Below are 18,353 nucleotides of genomic sequence, written 5' to 3'. Positions count from 1 at the left end.
TCCATTACACATACTTGTTAACATGAGCCGAACCATCGCTATTGGGTGGAGGGGGGATCATCTCACTGACTGGAGATCTGCAGCACATCTTTCAGATACGCCTCACGGAGTGATTGCATTCCAGCAATTAACAGAGACTGCGGTGACGATTTGATCTGTCGCTAATATATTCCAGCCGCTTTGCAAAAGCAGTATCTAAAAGCGGAGAGATAAAAGGAAAGCTCAATGCGGTGTTGTAGCTCAGCCATTAGTGTGCTGGGACTTTAATGAGAGGGGGGGTGTCGTGAATGCTGATTCGCTCATGTCTTTTATGACCTTCTAATGTGTCCAGTTGATGGTGACCTGAAAAAATATCCACTTCCCCTCCATGAATACTAAATGCGTTGTTGCTCTCAGGCTCGCTAACTGTTATTGCGCTCGCTGTCAGGCATAAATCTACAGTTTGCAGTTAGCTCCATCTAAACGGCTTCCTCTTTCTTGTACCTTTGGCCTTCGCCAGACATGAGCGCACACTGAATGTGGTGTTGAGTGCACTCAAGTGGGTTTGAGCATTACATTTTGAATATAAACTTCTCGTTAGGCTTTCCTGGGTTGATTAAATATCAGCTGGTTTCATTTATCGCATATTCTCTGGCAATTTAGCGTCATATGAGATGACACGCTCTGTCAAAGATGTTCTGCTGTAATAAGTAGTTTTAAAATCGAATGTGCTAATGTAACTCTTTTGGCTGTATTTATCCCTGCTGCAAGTAACTGCAGTTGATAGTTTGTGTCTTGAACCCAGGGGAGTGAAGTTTACTCGCACTGTTCTCATGGCTTGTTGTTTACACTGAAAGGTATGGTTCAATACAGATCAGTATGGTACGCATTTTTTTCTGTTTCCACTATCAGTGGAAAAATAGAGAACCATACCATACCACTTTCAGGACCCTCATTACGACGCAGTGGGTAGCACGTTAAACTCAAAGCAAAAAGGTTGCTGGTTCTAGCCTCGGCTGGGTCAGTTGGCATTTCTCTGTGGAGTTTGCTTGTTTTGCTGCTTCAGTTTCCGCCATAAGTCCAAAGACATGTGTGAACTGGGTATGCTAAAATTGATCGTAGTGTATGAGTGTGTGTGAATGTTTCCCAGTGATGGGTTGCGGCTGGAAGGGCACCGCTGCGTAAAACATATGCTGGATAAGATAAGTTGGAGGTTCATTCCACTGTGGTGACTCATTTTTAATAAAGTGACTAAGCCAAAAAGAATGTCACCATACTAAGTTCACCACTTGGAATGATACCAGCCTAATAATGGTTTGATCAGCTGCAGTTAGAAATTGTGCTTAGTTTTTCCTCTTCTAGGAGCTTGTTATACAGTCTATGTCACCATCTTGTGGATGGACAATGTCATTTGTCTTTGCTTTGCTAAATGACAGGCTAATAGCGCTGACGTGCTGTATGTCCAAAATTATCAATATTTAAAATAAGCACTATTCTTATAAATTAAGTGTATAGCTACAATCTGAACAACAAAATCTGTGTCTAAAAAGCCTCAAAAGTACATTATGTTGCCTAACAGCTGCAATATTTGTCAAACTGTAGTGAGTTTATCGATCTGCTTTCACTCTATGTGGGTGGAGTAATGTAGGAGAATGAGGATGCTGATATTGCTAGATTAATTCCTATTTCTAATTCCAAGATTACAGTAAGATGTATTTTGTAAGATGTAAGATGTGTGTGTGTGTATATATATATATATCCACTTATATACTACATATATATATATATATATATATATATATATATATATATATATATGTATATGTGTGTGTGTGTATATATCCTTCCTATAAACAGGATTTCATGACGGACAGACTGAATGACAAACTTCTCTGCCATTGTCACCACCAGTGTTATTGTTCCTCTCTGGTTGTACTCATTTTTTTATCAGACCATTTCCACCATGGGTATTAAAAAACATTTCTGAAATATGACTGCAGCCTCTAGCTTTATTTGCTAACATGCCTCAGACTGCTTATAGAGCTGTAAATTTCAGTTTGGAAGACAAGAAATAAGCCCATATATAATGTGTGTAGATAGTATGCTATGTTTTGATGTAGAATAGCAATTTTATTTATTTTATTTTATTTTTTATTTTTTTCTGGAGAAATGTTTATTTGTTTTATTTCGGCTTGAATAAAAGCAGTTTCTTTCTTTCTTTCTTTCTTTCTTTCTTTCTTTCTTTCTTTCTTTCTTTCTTTTTTCTTTCTTTCTTTCTTTTTTCTTTCTTTCTCTCTTTCTTTCCTTCTTTCTTTTTTTAAACATTAAGATTAAAATGATATAATAATAATTCAGGGGGTTTAATAATTCTGATTTAATTGAATTACGAAAATTGTCCGTAGTGTATGAGTGAGTGAGTGAGTGAGAGAGAGAGAGAGAGAGAGAGAGAGAGTGTGTGTGTGTGTGTGTGGGTGTGGGTGTGGGTGGGTGTGTGTGTGTGTGTGTGTGTGTGTGTGTGTGTGTGTGTGCGTGCGTGCGTGCGTGCGTGCGTGCGTGCGTGCGTGCATGCGTGCGTGCGTGCGTGCGTGCGTGTGTGCGTGCATGCGTGTGTCCCCGTCTCCCAGACATGGGTTGCGGCTGGAAGGCTATCCGCTAAACACGTGCTGGATAAGTAGACCCAAGATTAATAAAGGGACTAAGCCGACAAGAAAATGAATGAATGATATATATATATATATATATATATATTATATATTATAGTTGTATGTTTTACTTAGCATTATTAGACATTATTAGAAATAATTATTATTGTTTTGTAAAGATTAATACAATTATTACAATTAATACAGAATTACAATTCACTCTAACATGATAATGATACTGTACAGGTGTTTCATGTTATTTTTTTTATATAACAATAAGTGTTTAAATTAAAATCTCAGATTAATAAATGTTGTAAAAATGATCATTGTTAGTCCATGCTAACAAAAGTAGTTCACATTTTTTTTGTAACACACTTTTTACCAAACTTTCAATTACAGCTTTTCTCAATTGCTTTGGCTCAAATCTCAATTATTATTGTTTTGAAATGTACAAAACAGTATGTTTAGATCACTGAACAATAAGCTTTTTGTTTAAGTCTGATTGACATTTCTTATATTCAAAATAAATGTACTGGATGAATACAAACGTTCATATCTTGTTTTTTGATACAGCATTCACAATTCTCAAAAATTTTTTTTTTCAACCTTAATTTCTATAATTGACTGTCATGGTGAAAAAACGATCATGAATAGAGTGCCTCACACAATAACACGTTTATGTTTTGTAGTCATGGCCAAATTACTGACACGTTAACTATTAAAGCGTGAATTAAATGTTTTGGGTGAGTACCTGCATGTTACAAACATGCAATAAAGTTCAGAAGTTCCACTAGAATGTTTGTAAAGAATGTTTTAAAAATCGTGCCAAAGCAATTGAGAAAAACTTTAATTTCAAAGATAATTGTGGATTTCCATGTGTACAATACACTTTAAAAACTCAATAAGAATAAGGTAGGGAAAATGCAAGCTTGTTTTATGTTCATCTCAGTCCCCTTCCTCCTGCATTCTGGTCTACATAGCACAGATTGTGTTTTCTATCATTCGTGTCCTTGTGTGTGGTTTCAGGGCCGGACTTTTCTCTCAGAGACATGGCCTTCGGAGATCCCGTGCCGCCACATATGGCAGCGTACCGGACAGAAATGGGCCTTCCCCACCGCGACTACTCAGTGAGTGTGGCATCAGACGCTGACACAGAAACAGACGGCATAATGTCCCCCGAGCACGCCGTCCGCCTCTGGGGCCGCAGCAACACCAAATCCGGCCGCAGTTCCTGCCTGTCCAGCAGAGCCAACTCCAACCTTACGCTCACCGACACCGAGCATGAAAACACTGAGAATGGTGAGTGCATGTCTTTAAATCTGTAAAGGTTGGCTCTGACCTAATGCGTGAGGATGCTTTTATGTGGAAAAATTGTGTACGAGATGGGTTTTGTGATAATTTATTTAGATGATTATTATTATCAAGGCTGCACAATATATTATTTCAGCATTTATGTCACAATGTGATTATTTGCAATAATCACATTGTTGAGTCTAGATTTCAATTTATAATTTGCAATCGATTTATTCTGTGTGGTCTGTTTAAAAAAGTACATTTTATTTTATTTTATTTTATTTCCGTTTGTTCATTTAGTTATTTAATTATTTTTTATTTTAATTATTTTATTTAATTATTTTATTTTAATTTATTTTATTTTATTATTTTATTTTAATTATTTTATTTTATTTTTAAGGATGATTTTTACTTCTGCATCAAACGCTTGAGTATGCTCCAGCTCAGCCATGGTCGCATAGCCTTAGTGGTAGCTCATGCCGATGTACACCGCTCAAAAGGTCGAACTATATGTGATGAGTGTGAGCGGTGCTAAGAACATACCTGTCAACCCCACCTGGAATTCTCCTGTATTTTACAATTGTATCCCGCTATCATCCCGTTAAGGTATTTTTCCATATTTTGAATCCTTCTATGAAAGGTGGCAATAAACATCAAAGAGCCGATCCTCCTTATACACTACCCTTACCAATGAATCGCCTGGGGACATCCCTTGTCCTTAAATGTGAATATGTTCTATGTTTTCATTTTATTTAGGTATTAAAACACTTTCAAATAAATTATGAAAAATAGCAAGATTCCCTTCATTTCCATGACAGGTATCTCTTATTTTTATATCCCAGTGTTGACTGGTATGCCTGAGAGCCGTGAGTCGGAACGATCAATTATTGAAACAAATATGGAGTCCCGTGGAGGAGCTTCCGGTGAAAACTTTTGTTTTGTGTTTATCTTATGAATAAAGTCGTCACGTGTCCACTGGTTCCTGCCACTGAATTAGCAAGTTTTAGCTTCGTGTACATTAAGGTAGCATTCAGAATAAATTAAACACCCGTGGGGAAATTCAACACAGAGGAACATGAACACCTACTGCCAGCTAGTGCTTCACAAGTGTTATCACAATTTGGTCATTCGCAGTAGTCACATCACAGGATATGCAATGAATTTGAGTCTGGGTTACAGTTTATAATTTGCATTAGTTTTTGAGGCCTGTGTAATGTAACTGTGCTTTCACCTCGAAAGCTGTGAGAGTGTCAAAGTAGCCAGAAGTCATTCTTTTTCAGTGGAAGTTGGCGGCTATAAGCTGCAAAAACAGTGCGGCGCGTCTTCGCTGGTGTGGGAGTTGAGGAGATTTGAAATCAAGTTATCTTTATGGTAATGAGCTGTGACGCAGTTTGGCGGCAAGCAATCAGAATGTAGAAGTCCATCGCTTGAGAGGACTAGAGAACAGAGCCCTGTGAACTTTGGTTCCCACTACAGTTGTTCTTAAGGGTTTGATTATTGCAGTCGCCAGATTTCCAGTTATTTGCAATATTTTCTTACTGGCGAGTTACTGATGTGCATTAATGTTTTATACTCTCAGTATGTTCTATCGGGTGGAAGAGATTTGATGTGTTCCTGCTGCTAGTCGGCACTCTTCCGCACATTTTGCAGAGCACCCAAACAAATTAAATAAGTGTATCGTAATTTAAAAAGCCGAACCACTAAGACACCACTGCATTGGTTTTTTCCCTTTCATAAACAAATTCATCTGCATTCTTACTCGTGGAAGCTTGTTTATTCACATCTGTATTAAGGGCACACTTTAGGGCAAACTTTCTGCGACGGAGCTGTGCTGAGCGCTGGCAGCATGTCTGATCTTTCTGATGGCTGAGCACTCACCGTCACTCAGTGGCAAATAAAACAATGTATAAGATCTTATAAATATAATAAAGTATATATATATATATATATATATATATATATATATATATATATATATATATATATATATATATATATATATATATATATATATATATGCAAATGTATATCGAAATTCCAGAAATTAGTTTAAAACTAATTTCACTGTTATTGAAAAAAATTCTATCCTAAAATATATTGATAATGAATTATTGTCCAGCCCTAATATATATATATATATATATATATATATATATATATATATATATATATATATATATATATATATATATATATATATATATATATATATATATATTGTCTTTAAAAAAGTGACAGTACGAAACAGTATTGTTGCTTCAGAGTATTTCAGACATATGGACACATATTAGATACATGGAGCAAAGCCACACCACATGCAACTAAAACTTCTATTGGTAAATGAATTTGATAAAAAGCATACCTCTCAACCCTCCCGTTTTCCTGGGATCCCCCCGTATTTTACAGTTCTATCCTGCTATCATCCTGTAAAAGCATTTTCAAGCATGTTTAATGCGGGAATGTCAGTGATTTGCTGATATGTTGCAACGGCTTCTTTAAATACGCGATCGAGATCCTGAATTTGGATGCTCTTGTCGCTGGAGCAGTAAAGGCAGACAGCATTGTCACCAGGGCGGCCAGAGCGAGCTTTGACACTCTCACCGCCTTCGGTGTAAATGCACAGTAATTGTAAAATGATTTTAAAGGCGTTCACACATAAGAAATTGCACCATTTATAACTATGATAACAGTAAATTTTATTAAATTACTCATATAATAAAGGCTATACACTATAATTTTGTTTAACTTGTGCTTGTATTATTTTACTTTTATTTGATTATTCAGTTACTGTAGCGGAATACTGTTATACTTCTAAAACATGTTAATTTTATTGGTATTTTTTTTTTCTTTCTTACATTTAACTGTGCTTGTAGATTGTCAAGAACATAATTCAATTCAGTTCATGTTTATTTCAATAGCGCTTTTACAATGTAGACTGTGTCAAAGTAGCTTAACAAAGAAGTTCTCGTAAATTGAAACTGTCAGTCCAGTTTTCAGAGTTTAAGTTCAGTTTGGTTCAGTTCAGTTTAGTTTAATTTTCACTGCTGAAAGTTCAAACACTGGAGAGCAAATCCATCGATGCTCAGCTTCACAAGTCCCAAACCAAGCTATTGGCGACAGTGATGGGGAACAAATTTGACCAATTGACGAAAGTAAAAGAAAAAAAAAAAAAACACAGAGAGTAACCAGGCTTATTTGGGCAAACTTCTTTTTATGTAGAATTATTTCAATCAATCTGAAATAATACATTATTTTTAAATACAGAAATTGAAGTCATCTACTGATAATATTCATGTTGTACTATAAATAGCAGAATAAACATTTCTTTTGCAATGTTTCCAATATTTCCAAATTTTCCCATATTGTGCAGCCCTATATTATTAGTATTGCTTTTTTTTTATGGCATTTGTGGTTGAAGACTTTGCTCATTCTTGTACATGAGCACTGTAGTTGTATGGTGGTAAGAGGTTTTACTGTTTACCGTTAACCGCTTAAAAATATAGCAACAGTGTATTGTTCTAATGAAAGATTCAGGCCTTGTTTCATGCAAAACAGAAATATAGACTACAGCATGTGCCTTTTCTGCTAGGTTGCACCTGTGACACTTGTAATATTTTCAGTTTCATTATCTGGTGACCTTTCTTGTACAAATTTGGTTTCTATTCCATGCTCTGTTATATTTGAAGATGGATTATGTACAATATTTCAGCTTTGGATAAAGATTATTTATTAATAATGCTGTAATTCCGGTATAAGGCATGAACGTTTTCTTTATATTATGTGGGTAGATCCAATAAGCTTTAGGTAGTTTATATATAATCAGACCTATTGAGCCATAATGAGCAAATCAATCACTTAATAATTGACAAATAAATATTGTATTCATTGTTATTGTCTTGATCCAATATGTAATACATACACAAAAACTGCCTAATTTTACCAAACAATTATAAACAAACAAATAAAATATCTTCTTTTAATAAAATACTTAAAGTTAGAAAAAGTAGGAAATAAAAAAGGATTTAATTAAATTTTATTTGTATTGTTTTTTATTTTATTTGTAATATTTTTATTTAATTTGTATTATTTTTGTTTTGTTGTACTTGTTGTTTTGTATTTGTTTTTTGTTTTTTAATTTTTTAATTTTTATTTTGTATTTTGTTTTTATTTATATTTTATTTGTGTTTTGTTTTTTATTTTTTGTTTTTTGATTTTTGTTTTTTGTATTTTGTTTTGTTTTTGTTTTTATTTAATTTGTGTTTTGTTTTTGTTTAGTTTTTATTTTATTTGTGTTTTTTTGTTTTGTTTTATGTGTGTTTTGTTTCATTTTTTATTTTATTTGTGTGTTTTTTTTATTTATTTTTGTTTTGTTTTATTTTGATTTGTTTACAGGATCTATTTTTTGTAAATAGAATGGATCATGATTACCATTAGAATAGAATAAATGACTCACTCATAAAGTGTTCATTACTGATCGAACACTAAATGTAAATGTATGTTTTTTTTTTATTATTTTTTTAAATTATATATATTTTACATTGTTGTTGATAAACAGTGTGCAGTGTTTTATTATTATTATTTTTTTGGAGTGGCCAAACCATTTCTAAACAATTTTACCCCCCTCCCAACAAAAAGCCATGTAACTGAGGCTCTTTAGGGCACCAAGCAGTGTTCTCATCTAAACCTAAAGCATTTGCCAGATCCCCTCGTCATCCTCTATTTATTCATCGCAAGCCTTGACTTGTTAAGCAAAATGTGATCTTTCTTCAAGGTCTCCGGCTTTTAAACCCTCCAGTTTGGCAAGTCTTCATATCCTCAGCCTAGTTAAGCCTTAATCACACTCTCATTTTACAAACCACCTTATGCATATTCCCTGCCAGTACTCTGATAACGGCCTTTAGAAATCACACATCAGCCAAACACTAATTGCCTTTTTTCTCCACAGTCTCCCTGAAAGCCTACAAATAGTGTGTTTTGCGTCATTTGAGCTATTAGAATCTTATTTAAAGCGACGGAGCTGTTCCTTTGTGCTGCGTCGCATTTTCTGCACAGACATCAGTGATGGACTTAAGAACCAAATGAAATCTGTCTGTGAAACGCAGAGGTGAGTCCAACCCAAATGTGCGTTAAACTGGATTTAATGACTGTGAAAAGAAAATGCCCTCCGTGGACATCTTTATTCACAGCTTTTGGCATCTGCTTGGCTGTTGAAAAGCAGACATAATTTAGAATTGCTTTTTATTCTGTCCATCCAAGCTTAAACGTCAGCTGTGATCGCAGTTTTTTTTTTTTTTTTTTTTTTTAAGGAAATGTTTTATTATGTGCATCTTAAAAGTTAATTCTATTGAGTTGTTAAATTTACTTGTGTTTCATCAGTTCGAATTTGGACTTGGACTTGATAGAATGTCATTTTTAGGCTTTTAGCTTTGTACTTATTTTAGGTGTTTAGTTAAGTAACTAAATATTTAGTATAGTTTCACATTTCTATGTTGTATGCATAATGAAGTCACATGCATTGCTCTGGTTAGATTGTTTCACAGACTTCAACAAAAAGTAAAAATCTTGATGGTTCTGTGGATTTTGTCTATCCAATCTGATCTTTATTTAGTATTTTCTATCGGATTCAAGTCAGGTGATTGGCTGGTCAATTCTACAGCTTGATTTTCTTTCTCTGGAAGCCTTTAAGAGTTCACTTGGCTGTCTTTTAAATCATTGTTTTGCTGAAATGGCTGTTCTGTTGTCACCTTTTCCTCCTGGAAATGTAGACGTTGGACTGAAGCAGCTAATATTAACCTAAAATGAAGAAGACCAGAGGGTTGCAGAATAGCTATTGAGAGATTTCAGCTGCTGTCTGGGCCTTCACTGCCTTTTTACACCTTCCTTCATGTGTTCAATACGTTTTCCTGTCAATTAAATTTTATTACATGTTTATTAGATTTGTTTTCTTTTCATATATGCATTTCTTTCTTTGGTTGTTATCAACATCTTGTTAAAAATTCAAACAGTAAAGTCAACAGTACCTTTAGAAATATGTTTTTCCTCACTGTGTATACATGTAGAAATGTATTTTTCCTTTTTTTATTTTGTAACATTTTAGAGTTGTTAGGGTGAGTTTTAGTAATATGCATGATGCTGCTCAATTACTTTGTAATAATAATGCTATTTAATATGATATTAGATATTTTAATTAAAATATGGTTGGTTCCAAAACACTATGATTCCATTTTGAATAGATTTTAATAAAAAATGCATTTTCTTTATCAACAAAATGGCAAGTTGAAAACCACTAACTTCTCTTTCAGATTATAATAACATTAAAAATCAAATCCTTATTAACTAAGCTTTATTAATCATATATACATGCACAGGACTAAAAATACATTCAGTCAGTAATTGCTTTCTGTATAAATTCAACATGTCATCTTGCTAATTATATAAAAGAATGTTATAGTATAAATTGAAGTGAATGTGTCAGCATAACAGAAGTTAAATGCTGTCTTACGAGAACAAGCAATTTCACCTGAAATTACTTTCTCCTCCTGGAATACTAGTGTAATTTTAATTTCAAAGCACCGCATACAATTAGAAAAAGAGAATAGAAAATATGTATCGCATTTTGGAACCCTTTTGGCTTATTTTGTGAAATAGTAATTTTATATTTTGAATATCTCTATTTTGCTTTATTTCAGTCATGTGAACATTTATCTCCTGTCATTCCAAATATGAAAGAATTAAACAAAATTTTGATTATTATTGTTATTATTATTTTTATTATTATTGTTTTAGAGAATATGCTTGTTGCTTCTTTCCACTCTTCTTCAATGAGTCTAACCGGAGCTATAAAAAGGAGCCAAAAGCATGTGTGTGCAGTTTGACCACAACGTAGAGTTGATGGTCAGTGTGTGTGTGTGATTGTGTCCGGCACGAGCGGCAGAGAAAGCTGAGCTTACATTGATCAGCAGAGTATTTTCAGCAACGGCCTCATCATCACATGGTAACATAATACACGCCAGTCAAAGTTCAGGTCATTAGTGTGAATCGAACACAAATAAATGGACGTTCGCCCGCTCAGAATGGCCCGAGAGTCATATCTAAATTTGTTTACTATCTAAGGCTCATCTTAACGACATTCTCCATCGATTTCTTCACCGGCTTCACTTTTGAAGGTTATGGCGTGTGTACTGGTCAAATATCTCTGATAGGCATCAGAAGTCAGCGCTTCAGTTCCTGGAGAAAGGATGCTTCACTTAAAGAGACAGTTCACCCAAATTAACATTTCCACACCATTTACTCACACTGCTTCTAAACATTACAAATCTCTTTCTTCTGTTGAAGACAAAACAAGTTATTTTAAAGAATTTTCAAGGGAAAACAGCCTTTGACATCCATAATAGGAACATAAAGTACTGTGTATGTTCATGGCTTTTTTTGTATACGTTCTTTAGTACATCTTCCTTTGTGTTTGGCAAAAGAAAGAAACTCAAACTAGTTTCATTCCATGTCATCGATGTCGCCTGACAGAAATTTGCCTCTGTTCAAGCATTTACATTAATATTGTATGTAATCTACTTCCGAATACCTAAATTTGCATTTGGTGTGAACCCAACAAAACTTTAAGTAAGAAATAAAAAGACCAGAGGTGACAAGGTGGCTGAGTGATTAGCACTGTCGCCTCATAGCAAGAACACTGAAAAAAAAGATTCTTCTAAAATTCAATTTTTTTATGTTAAGTGGTTGTAAACAATTTATTTGTGTTCAATTTAAACAAACAAATTAAGTTGAACATTATTCAACTTAATTTAATTGTTTAAGTTCAACACAAATAAATTGCTTGCAACAGTTCTGCATGCAACACTTTTTTCAGTGAAGGTCACTGCTTTGAGTTTTGGCCTGTTGGCATTTCTGCCTGAAGTTTGCTTGTTCTCCCCATGTTTGTTTCCTCAGGTTGCTCCAATTTCCCCCACAGTCCAAACACATAGTGCAAATAGGTGAATTGAATGAACTAAATTGGCCGTAGTGCATAAGTGTGGGTGTTGCCTAATAAGTTAAGGCAACTCAAACTGTTTAGGAAATCTGATTGCTACAAACCATTTGAGCTAAAAAATTTATCTATATGAGTACTATGAACTTACTCCATATCATTTGAAGTAATGAGGTATTAAATTAACTCATTACCTTTAACACTGAGTTCAAAACTCTTTTCAAATGAGTAGTATTAACTTTTAGTCAATTTTGAGTTAACTACACTCATTTCATTTGATAAAGTTGACTGTTGGGTTTTACAGTGTATGAAAATCAGAAAATATGAAGTGTAAAACCAATTTATTTAAAAATATGATCAAAATATATTTTTTTTCAATAAAAAAACATATTTGCTTATTGAATTATGCCATACAGTGTTTCAGATTCTCATTTAACACAGTAATTTACACCTTTTTCTAGATTTTTTTTACAATAAAACCAAAATCAAGTGTAGCAGTGCAACAGGATTGTGTTCGTTTTATTTTCTTGAAAGCCAACAATGCTGTGTAGTGTAAATCAATAAAAAGTCATTAGAACATTATAAAACATTAAAAACAATGTTTTCAGCATCATCTTTTAGTGCAAAAGCATGAGTGCATAAAGCCACCTGAAACTCTCATTTATTGTGGTTTCAACCAATCAATAAAACTTCAAAAACACTCAAAGTGTGTAACTGTTTTGATTATGATTTTTTAAAAAAATCATATTTGTGTATCATAATAATTTAAAAGGGTCTGGGTCTAGTAAAACAAGGCAAAATAACAGCGTACATAAAAGCATTTGGAAACATAAATGTTACCTGCATGATTAAAAAAACATGACAGTTTTTAAGCTACTGTAAAATGTATTAATTTGATTGACAATCGCTTGAAAATGGTAGATCAAATGCATTACTTGTTTATTGTGTCAGAAATCATTGTAATATGATGGTTTCATGGTCGAGAACATCCTTTTATTATTTTTAAAAATATATATTTTTAATGTAAAATTCAGGACTCTTTGACTCATGTAAAAAGTTGTAACACTTATTTGAAACGTGGACCTTCATAATCAAATTTTCTATCTAAAATCTTTAGTCTCTATTATTGTTTCTTTTTTAGTATCATTCATTCATTCATTCCTTGTCGGCTTAGTCCCTTTATTTATTCGGGGTCGCCACAGCGGAATGAACCGCCAACTTATCCAGCACGTTTGTTACGCAGCAGATTCCCTTTCAGCTGCAACTAATCTCTGGGAAATTGTATTATTATTATTATCTATTATTATTATTATTATTAATAATATTATTATTATTATTTAATAATATTTACTTCAACTGTTTTTAATGTTTCTTTTTTTAAACAGCAATTGAATATAATTTTTGTATATAAATCGAATATAAAGTTTGCCCTACACCATCATTACAGACGTATTGACATGCCTCACCATCATATCAGAAAAAAACCTCATGATAATAATGGCTTTAAAAAAAACACACACACACAAAATGTGCCACGAGGTGAAAAATGAACTATGCCGTGATTTTCTTTGAGGCAGAAACATTTTTTTTTTCTAACGCATGATTAAACTGGTGCCATCCATCAGCATATTTCCCTGGGAGCCGTATTACTGAAAATGTTCCCATGTGATCGTGAGTCAATGCCTTTTATTGGGAAACCGAATCGGAATCCTGGGAGCTTTGGATTGCCGTTTGTGCCTTTTGTTTCATCCCCTTACGATATTCTTTGTGATTGTTTGTATTGCCTAAATTGATGGTTTCCTTCAGAATTAGTCTGGAAGATGGCAGCGTGAACTTGAAGGGCGAGAAGGATCTGAAGATTCTGGGGTTTTGATGTAAACACACAGAACGATCTACTGTACATTCGCCCGTCTTTCGTTTAGTTTGAAGCAGGGAAGCTCTAATTGGTTAATTTGACTGCGTCTGCCTCAGTGCTGGCTCTTTCTGGAGGCTGTATAAGATGTCACTTCTGAGGTTTAGAACTCGCCGGAAACTTTGAACTGCTTCTGAACTGCTGAAAGATTGAGGTTAAGAGGGGCTCATGGGGAGTGATCAGTGCTGCTGTAATTGGGGATGTTGACAATGAGATGAATGTGCTGCTATACTATAGAGCCTCGATGCAACACACCCTTTTCACCTGGTATTAGTGTGTATTTTCAGTGATCCAGTTTCAAGCAGTCAGTTGAGATACTATACTGTTTTTTATCTGGTTTAAACATGCGTCACCAGTGACCAGTTTGGTTCAAATCTTATCAAGACTCTTTAATCTTAAGCGCCAAGTGTACTTAAAGCGATATATATATATATATATATATATATATATATATATATATATATATATATATATATATATATATATATATATATATATATATATATATATATATATATATTTGTATTATTTTTGTTATTTTGTTGTTAGTATAGTTTAACTAGTCAGTTACGATGCTTGCTAAAAAGTTAAATATTTTTTCCCAAGGGGGTGGAGCATGGTTGAGTTGAGATAGTAGTGTATGTTTGCCTGTTTCACAGATCTAATATAATGATACACAAGTAATATCTTCCCCAACTGCTCACAGACATAAGCAGCATTATGTGAATTCGTTTTTTTAAACATTAAAAATATGTTATTTGACTGCTGGTGGGGAAGAACTTTAAATACTCACTTTCTGTCATGCTGTGTTCACACCAGAGTGTGCAAATAAATTGCGATTTTAGAACTTAAATGGACGCATAAACATTTAGTGTTTACTCACTTCATACGCATTTAAAATTCGCTTCATTCACACATTATATTCACTTCACAATGGACCCGGATTCGTGTCATTTACAAGGCTTCTGTCTGCCAGGTGACTCGTTAGCTTTGTTGCTAAATGGCTTACATGGGTTTTATTGAGATAATAGCTGTGTTTATGTGCTTTAGGAAGGCTGAAAACTGCATATATTCATTTGCCGTTGTGTCTCCATGCTATATTCTTTTTGAGGTGCAGCCAGCTATGTAAGTTGATCAACTCACTTCGGTAAATTACACCTGGGTAATGGAGCCCAGTTTAAAGAGCTGATGTTTAGTGTCGACAACAGGATTTCCCCTCGGGACACCGACAATATGCACTAAGTCATAATCACTCCCTTATAAGAGCAAGCTCATGATTGGTTAATGTGGAGCGAATCTTCGCTGAAGTTCAGATTTGCATGAAATTTGCGATACGAACACTAACAGTGGCGTAGCGTACGGGCCAGCAGGGCACGCATCCCACCCCCCGTGACACTCTCAACACCCCTGCATGGGAAGTATGAACCGCACTTAGCAGTGAAATTGAAACTAAAAGCGTACACATCATTTAAATAATCATATGGCATTGTAGAGTAATCAGTGGCGTAGCGGACGGGCCCAATAAGGGGGCCCCGCACAATCCCCTGGCCCGTAACCTTCATGATGATCGATCTTATGGCATCATCATCATTTATTTATTTATAACAACAAAACATTTACAGTACAAATAAAACAGAATACAGTCTCTACAAAATATAGTTCATTTTTTAACAATAATCATGAATGATTATGAATTAGGGGAAACGAGAGGGTAATATAACCATACAAACAAATAGGTCTATTTAATACAAGGCAATAAGCATAAATGTTTTTTTTTTTTAGTTTAAACATCCCTCTTTAGGCTAATACTTCTTGTTTGAGGGCTGTACATTTATATACATTTTTAGATATTAAATTTTCCAATGTATATTAGTGTAAAACCCCAAACAAGATGTTTTGATTAAGTCTCAAACAATAATTAAATTTTTTTTCGATAATGAAAGCATTTTTAAAAAAGCACTTTAATCCATAAAAGATTGAACAAAAAGGACATTCCTAAAATAAAAGAGCTACACTTTAAGTTGAAGTTTCCCAGAAAGAGCAGGTACATCAATGTCACTTTTAAAACTTGTGTATAAACGGCCTGACAGGAAATTAAAAAATATATATATATATATATATATATAATTATATAAATTATTTTATAATTGTTTAATAAAATAGTTTTTTTACTTATTTTGTTAAGAAAGCTTTAGGGTGTCAGGATCAATGAAGATAATTATTTTATTTCAAGTCTGTAAGACTAATTTGAGTGATATATTTTGGTTATTCACTAAAATATAACATTTAAATCGTTTATGGAGCTGAATGCAGTAAAAAGTCTGTATAAAAAAGATTGAAAATAAACATGTGCAAACAATCTTGCCAAATTAATTAACAAAAGATGATTACTGCAGTAAAATATTTGTAGTCTTTCAATAAGCATGTGTACAAGATAGAAAGGGTATGAAGAGTGAATTGTTTGTTTTGAAACTTTTGTATCGGAAGTTGTGGTTGTTGTCATGCCATAAACTCATCCAATCGTGTAATATTGGTGTCGTCATCGCAGTTCCAGCAGTCACTCTTCAGATTCTGCAAGGGCTGAGTCTGCCTTCTGATTTCGGAGCACTGTCACGGCACTTTGATGCCACATGTGATAGTCACTTGGCATCGGTGCAGCATCAATCCAGACAAAAATTCTAACCAGCATGCACTGCTTTAAGACAGATTTCGATTGATCTGCACAGCGCTGCATGAAGTAGAGCGCACCTATTGACTACTATTGATAGTTTTCCTGTAATATCACACCATTAAGGGAACACTCTCCTGCCTTGGAAAACAATGCTATCTTTAAGATTTCTTGATTTCAGCCAAAATGACAGATAATTGTTGTGCAAAATCTGTCAGCACTTTGGTATGCGTAATTTGTATTATTGTTTTTTTTTATTTATTTTTATTTATTTATTTATTTATTTTTTGCAGTTAAAGAAATGGTTCACCCAAAGTTTTGAAAAAGTTGGAAACCAGTAACCATTGCCTTCCACAATATTAGTTTGTCCTACTTTTGAAGTCAGTATTTACACATTTCTAACATACAGTGTTTCAAAATATAATTTTTTGTGACAGATAAAATTAAACTCAGAAATGTTTGGAATCATATGAGGGTGATAAACGTTCCCTAAACGTATCACTTAAAGTGCAGTTAAAGTATAAATTAAAATGCTAAGTCAAAGTAGGATTAGCAGAAGTGAGCAAATCGTTTTCATAAACTTACCAACAAATATTAATTTAAGCAAAATATGAAAGCGTTTACTAACATTCCATACAAATGACTAAATCAAGAAATTCTCCACAATGCAGGACAGCAGGGCAGGGACCTAATGGTGTTTTAGGACTGTCGGATCGTAATGCACACTGTTTTTGTTTGTGTTCATATCTCTTTTTTTTTGTTCTGTTGAAAATGTGATCCAAGTATTCATAGCTTGAAACAAAAGAAAATCTGACTTGCTTGCACTGCATTTCAGTGAAGATCCCAGTGTTAGCTGCCATTAATGCCCGTTTTTTGTTTGCTGGGCCTTCGCACTTGGAAACTAATGTTACTGAAAACGAATAATATTGTTTTTGGTCCTGCTAAGGATGTTAATTGCTGCTTTTTTAAAACCACTTGAGTGTGAGTGAATGGTGAGTAAATTTTCATTTTTGGGTGAACTATTGCTTTAAAGCTGCAGTCTGTAAGCTTTGCCTTTTTGTCGCCAAGGTTTTTACCTACGCAGGTTGAGCTTTGGCACAGCTCCTCAGTGTCGTAGAATCTAATGTTTTGCTGTGTGTGGCTGTCAATCACTGCACCACTGTGGATACTGTAATTTAAGTTTCTGCGTCTTGACAGTTTGAAGCAAATAAGAGTTTTCACTGGAGACTGTCATCTGAACATGTTTGTCACTTTGATCTGAACAACTGAGAGGAAAGAAGTATCACAATCAATGGTCAGTACATTTTACAATCGCCAATTTGCTTATATCACATTAAGCTGAGGGGGTTTTAACTGTTATAACTTACTGTGCGTTGACACTAAAAGTGGTGAGAGTGTCAAAGTAGCCAGAATCCATAGTTTTCAATGGGAGCCGGCGGCAATAAGTGGCGAGGAGCGACACAACGCGTCTGCGCCAGTGTGGCCGTCAAAGAGAGTAGAAATCATGTCAACTTTATTAATGGTAATGAGCTATGATTTGATTTGGTGTCAACCAGTTGAAAGACTTCCACCGCTTGAGAGAATTCCAGAGAACTTTGGTCCCAAATACAATTGTTCTCATGGGTTTAATTATTGTGGTTGCCAGATTTCCAAATATTTGCAACGTTTTCTTACAGGGATATACAATTGAAACCAGAAGTTTACATACACTTTATAAAAAGGCACATAACCTTAAAAAAAATTCAGATGTTAACGAGACTAAACTTTTTCTCTTTTAGGTAAGTTAGGATTATTATATTGGTTTCTATTATGCTTAATAGCAGAATAATGAGACATATATTTTTTGGAGAAATTGTTATAACTGTTCCTGAAAGTCAA

General features: G+C 34.1%; 1 protein-coding gene across 23 annotated transcripts in view; it reads left to right on the top strand.

Moving 5' to 3' along the window:
* Window positions 1–18,353, top strand: part of tenm4 (teneurin transmembrane protein 4) — a 462,218-nt gene that overhangs the window by 114,340 nt on the left and 329,525 nt on the right. For all 23 annotated transcript variants that reach the window (XM_087282405.1, XM_087282404.1, XM_087282403.1 and 20 more), the window contains 1 exon segment: window positions 3,648–3,920. In XM_087282405.1, the coding sequence (XP_087138531.1) occupies window positions 3,648–3,920 (273 nt within the window).

The sequence above is a fragment of the Danio rerio genome, chromosome 15, assembly GCF_052040795.2.
Source record: "Danio rerio strain M-AB ecotype USA chromosome 15, GRCz13ab, whole genome shotgun sequence".
Lineage (NCBI taxonomy): Eukaryota > Metazoa > Chordata > Actinopteri > Cypriniformes > Danionidae > Danio > Danio rerio.
Note: the sequence above shows the minus strand (reverse complement) of the source record. Positions and strands in the feature narration are given on the sequence as shown.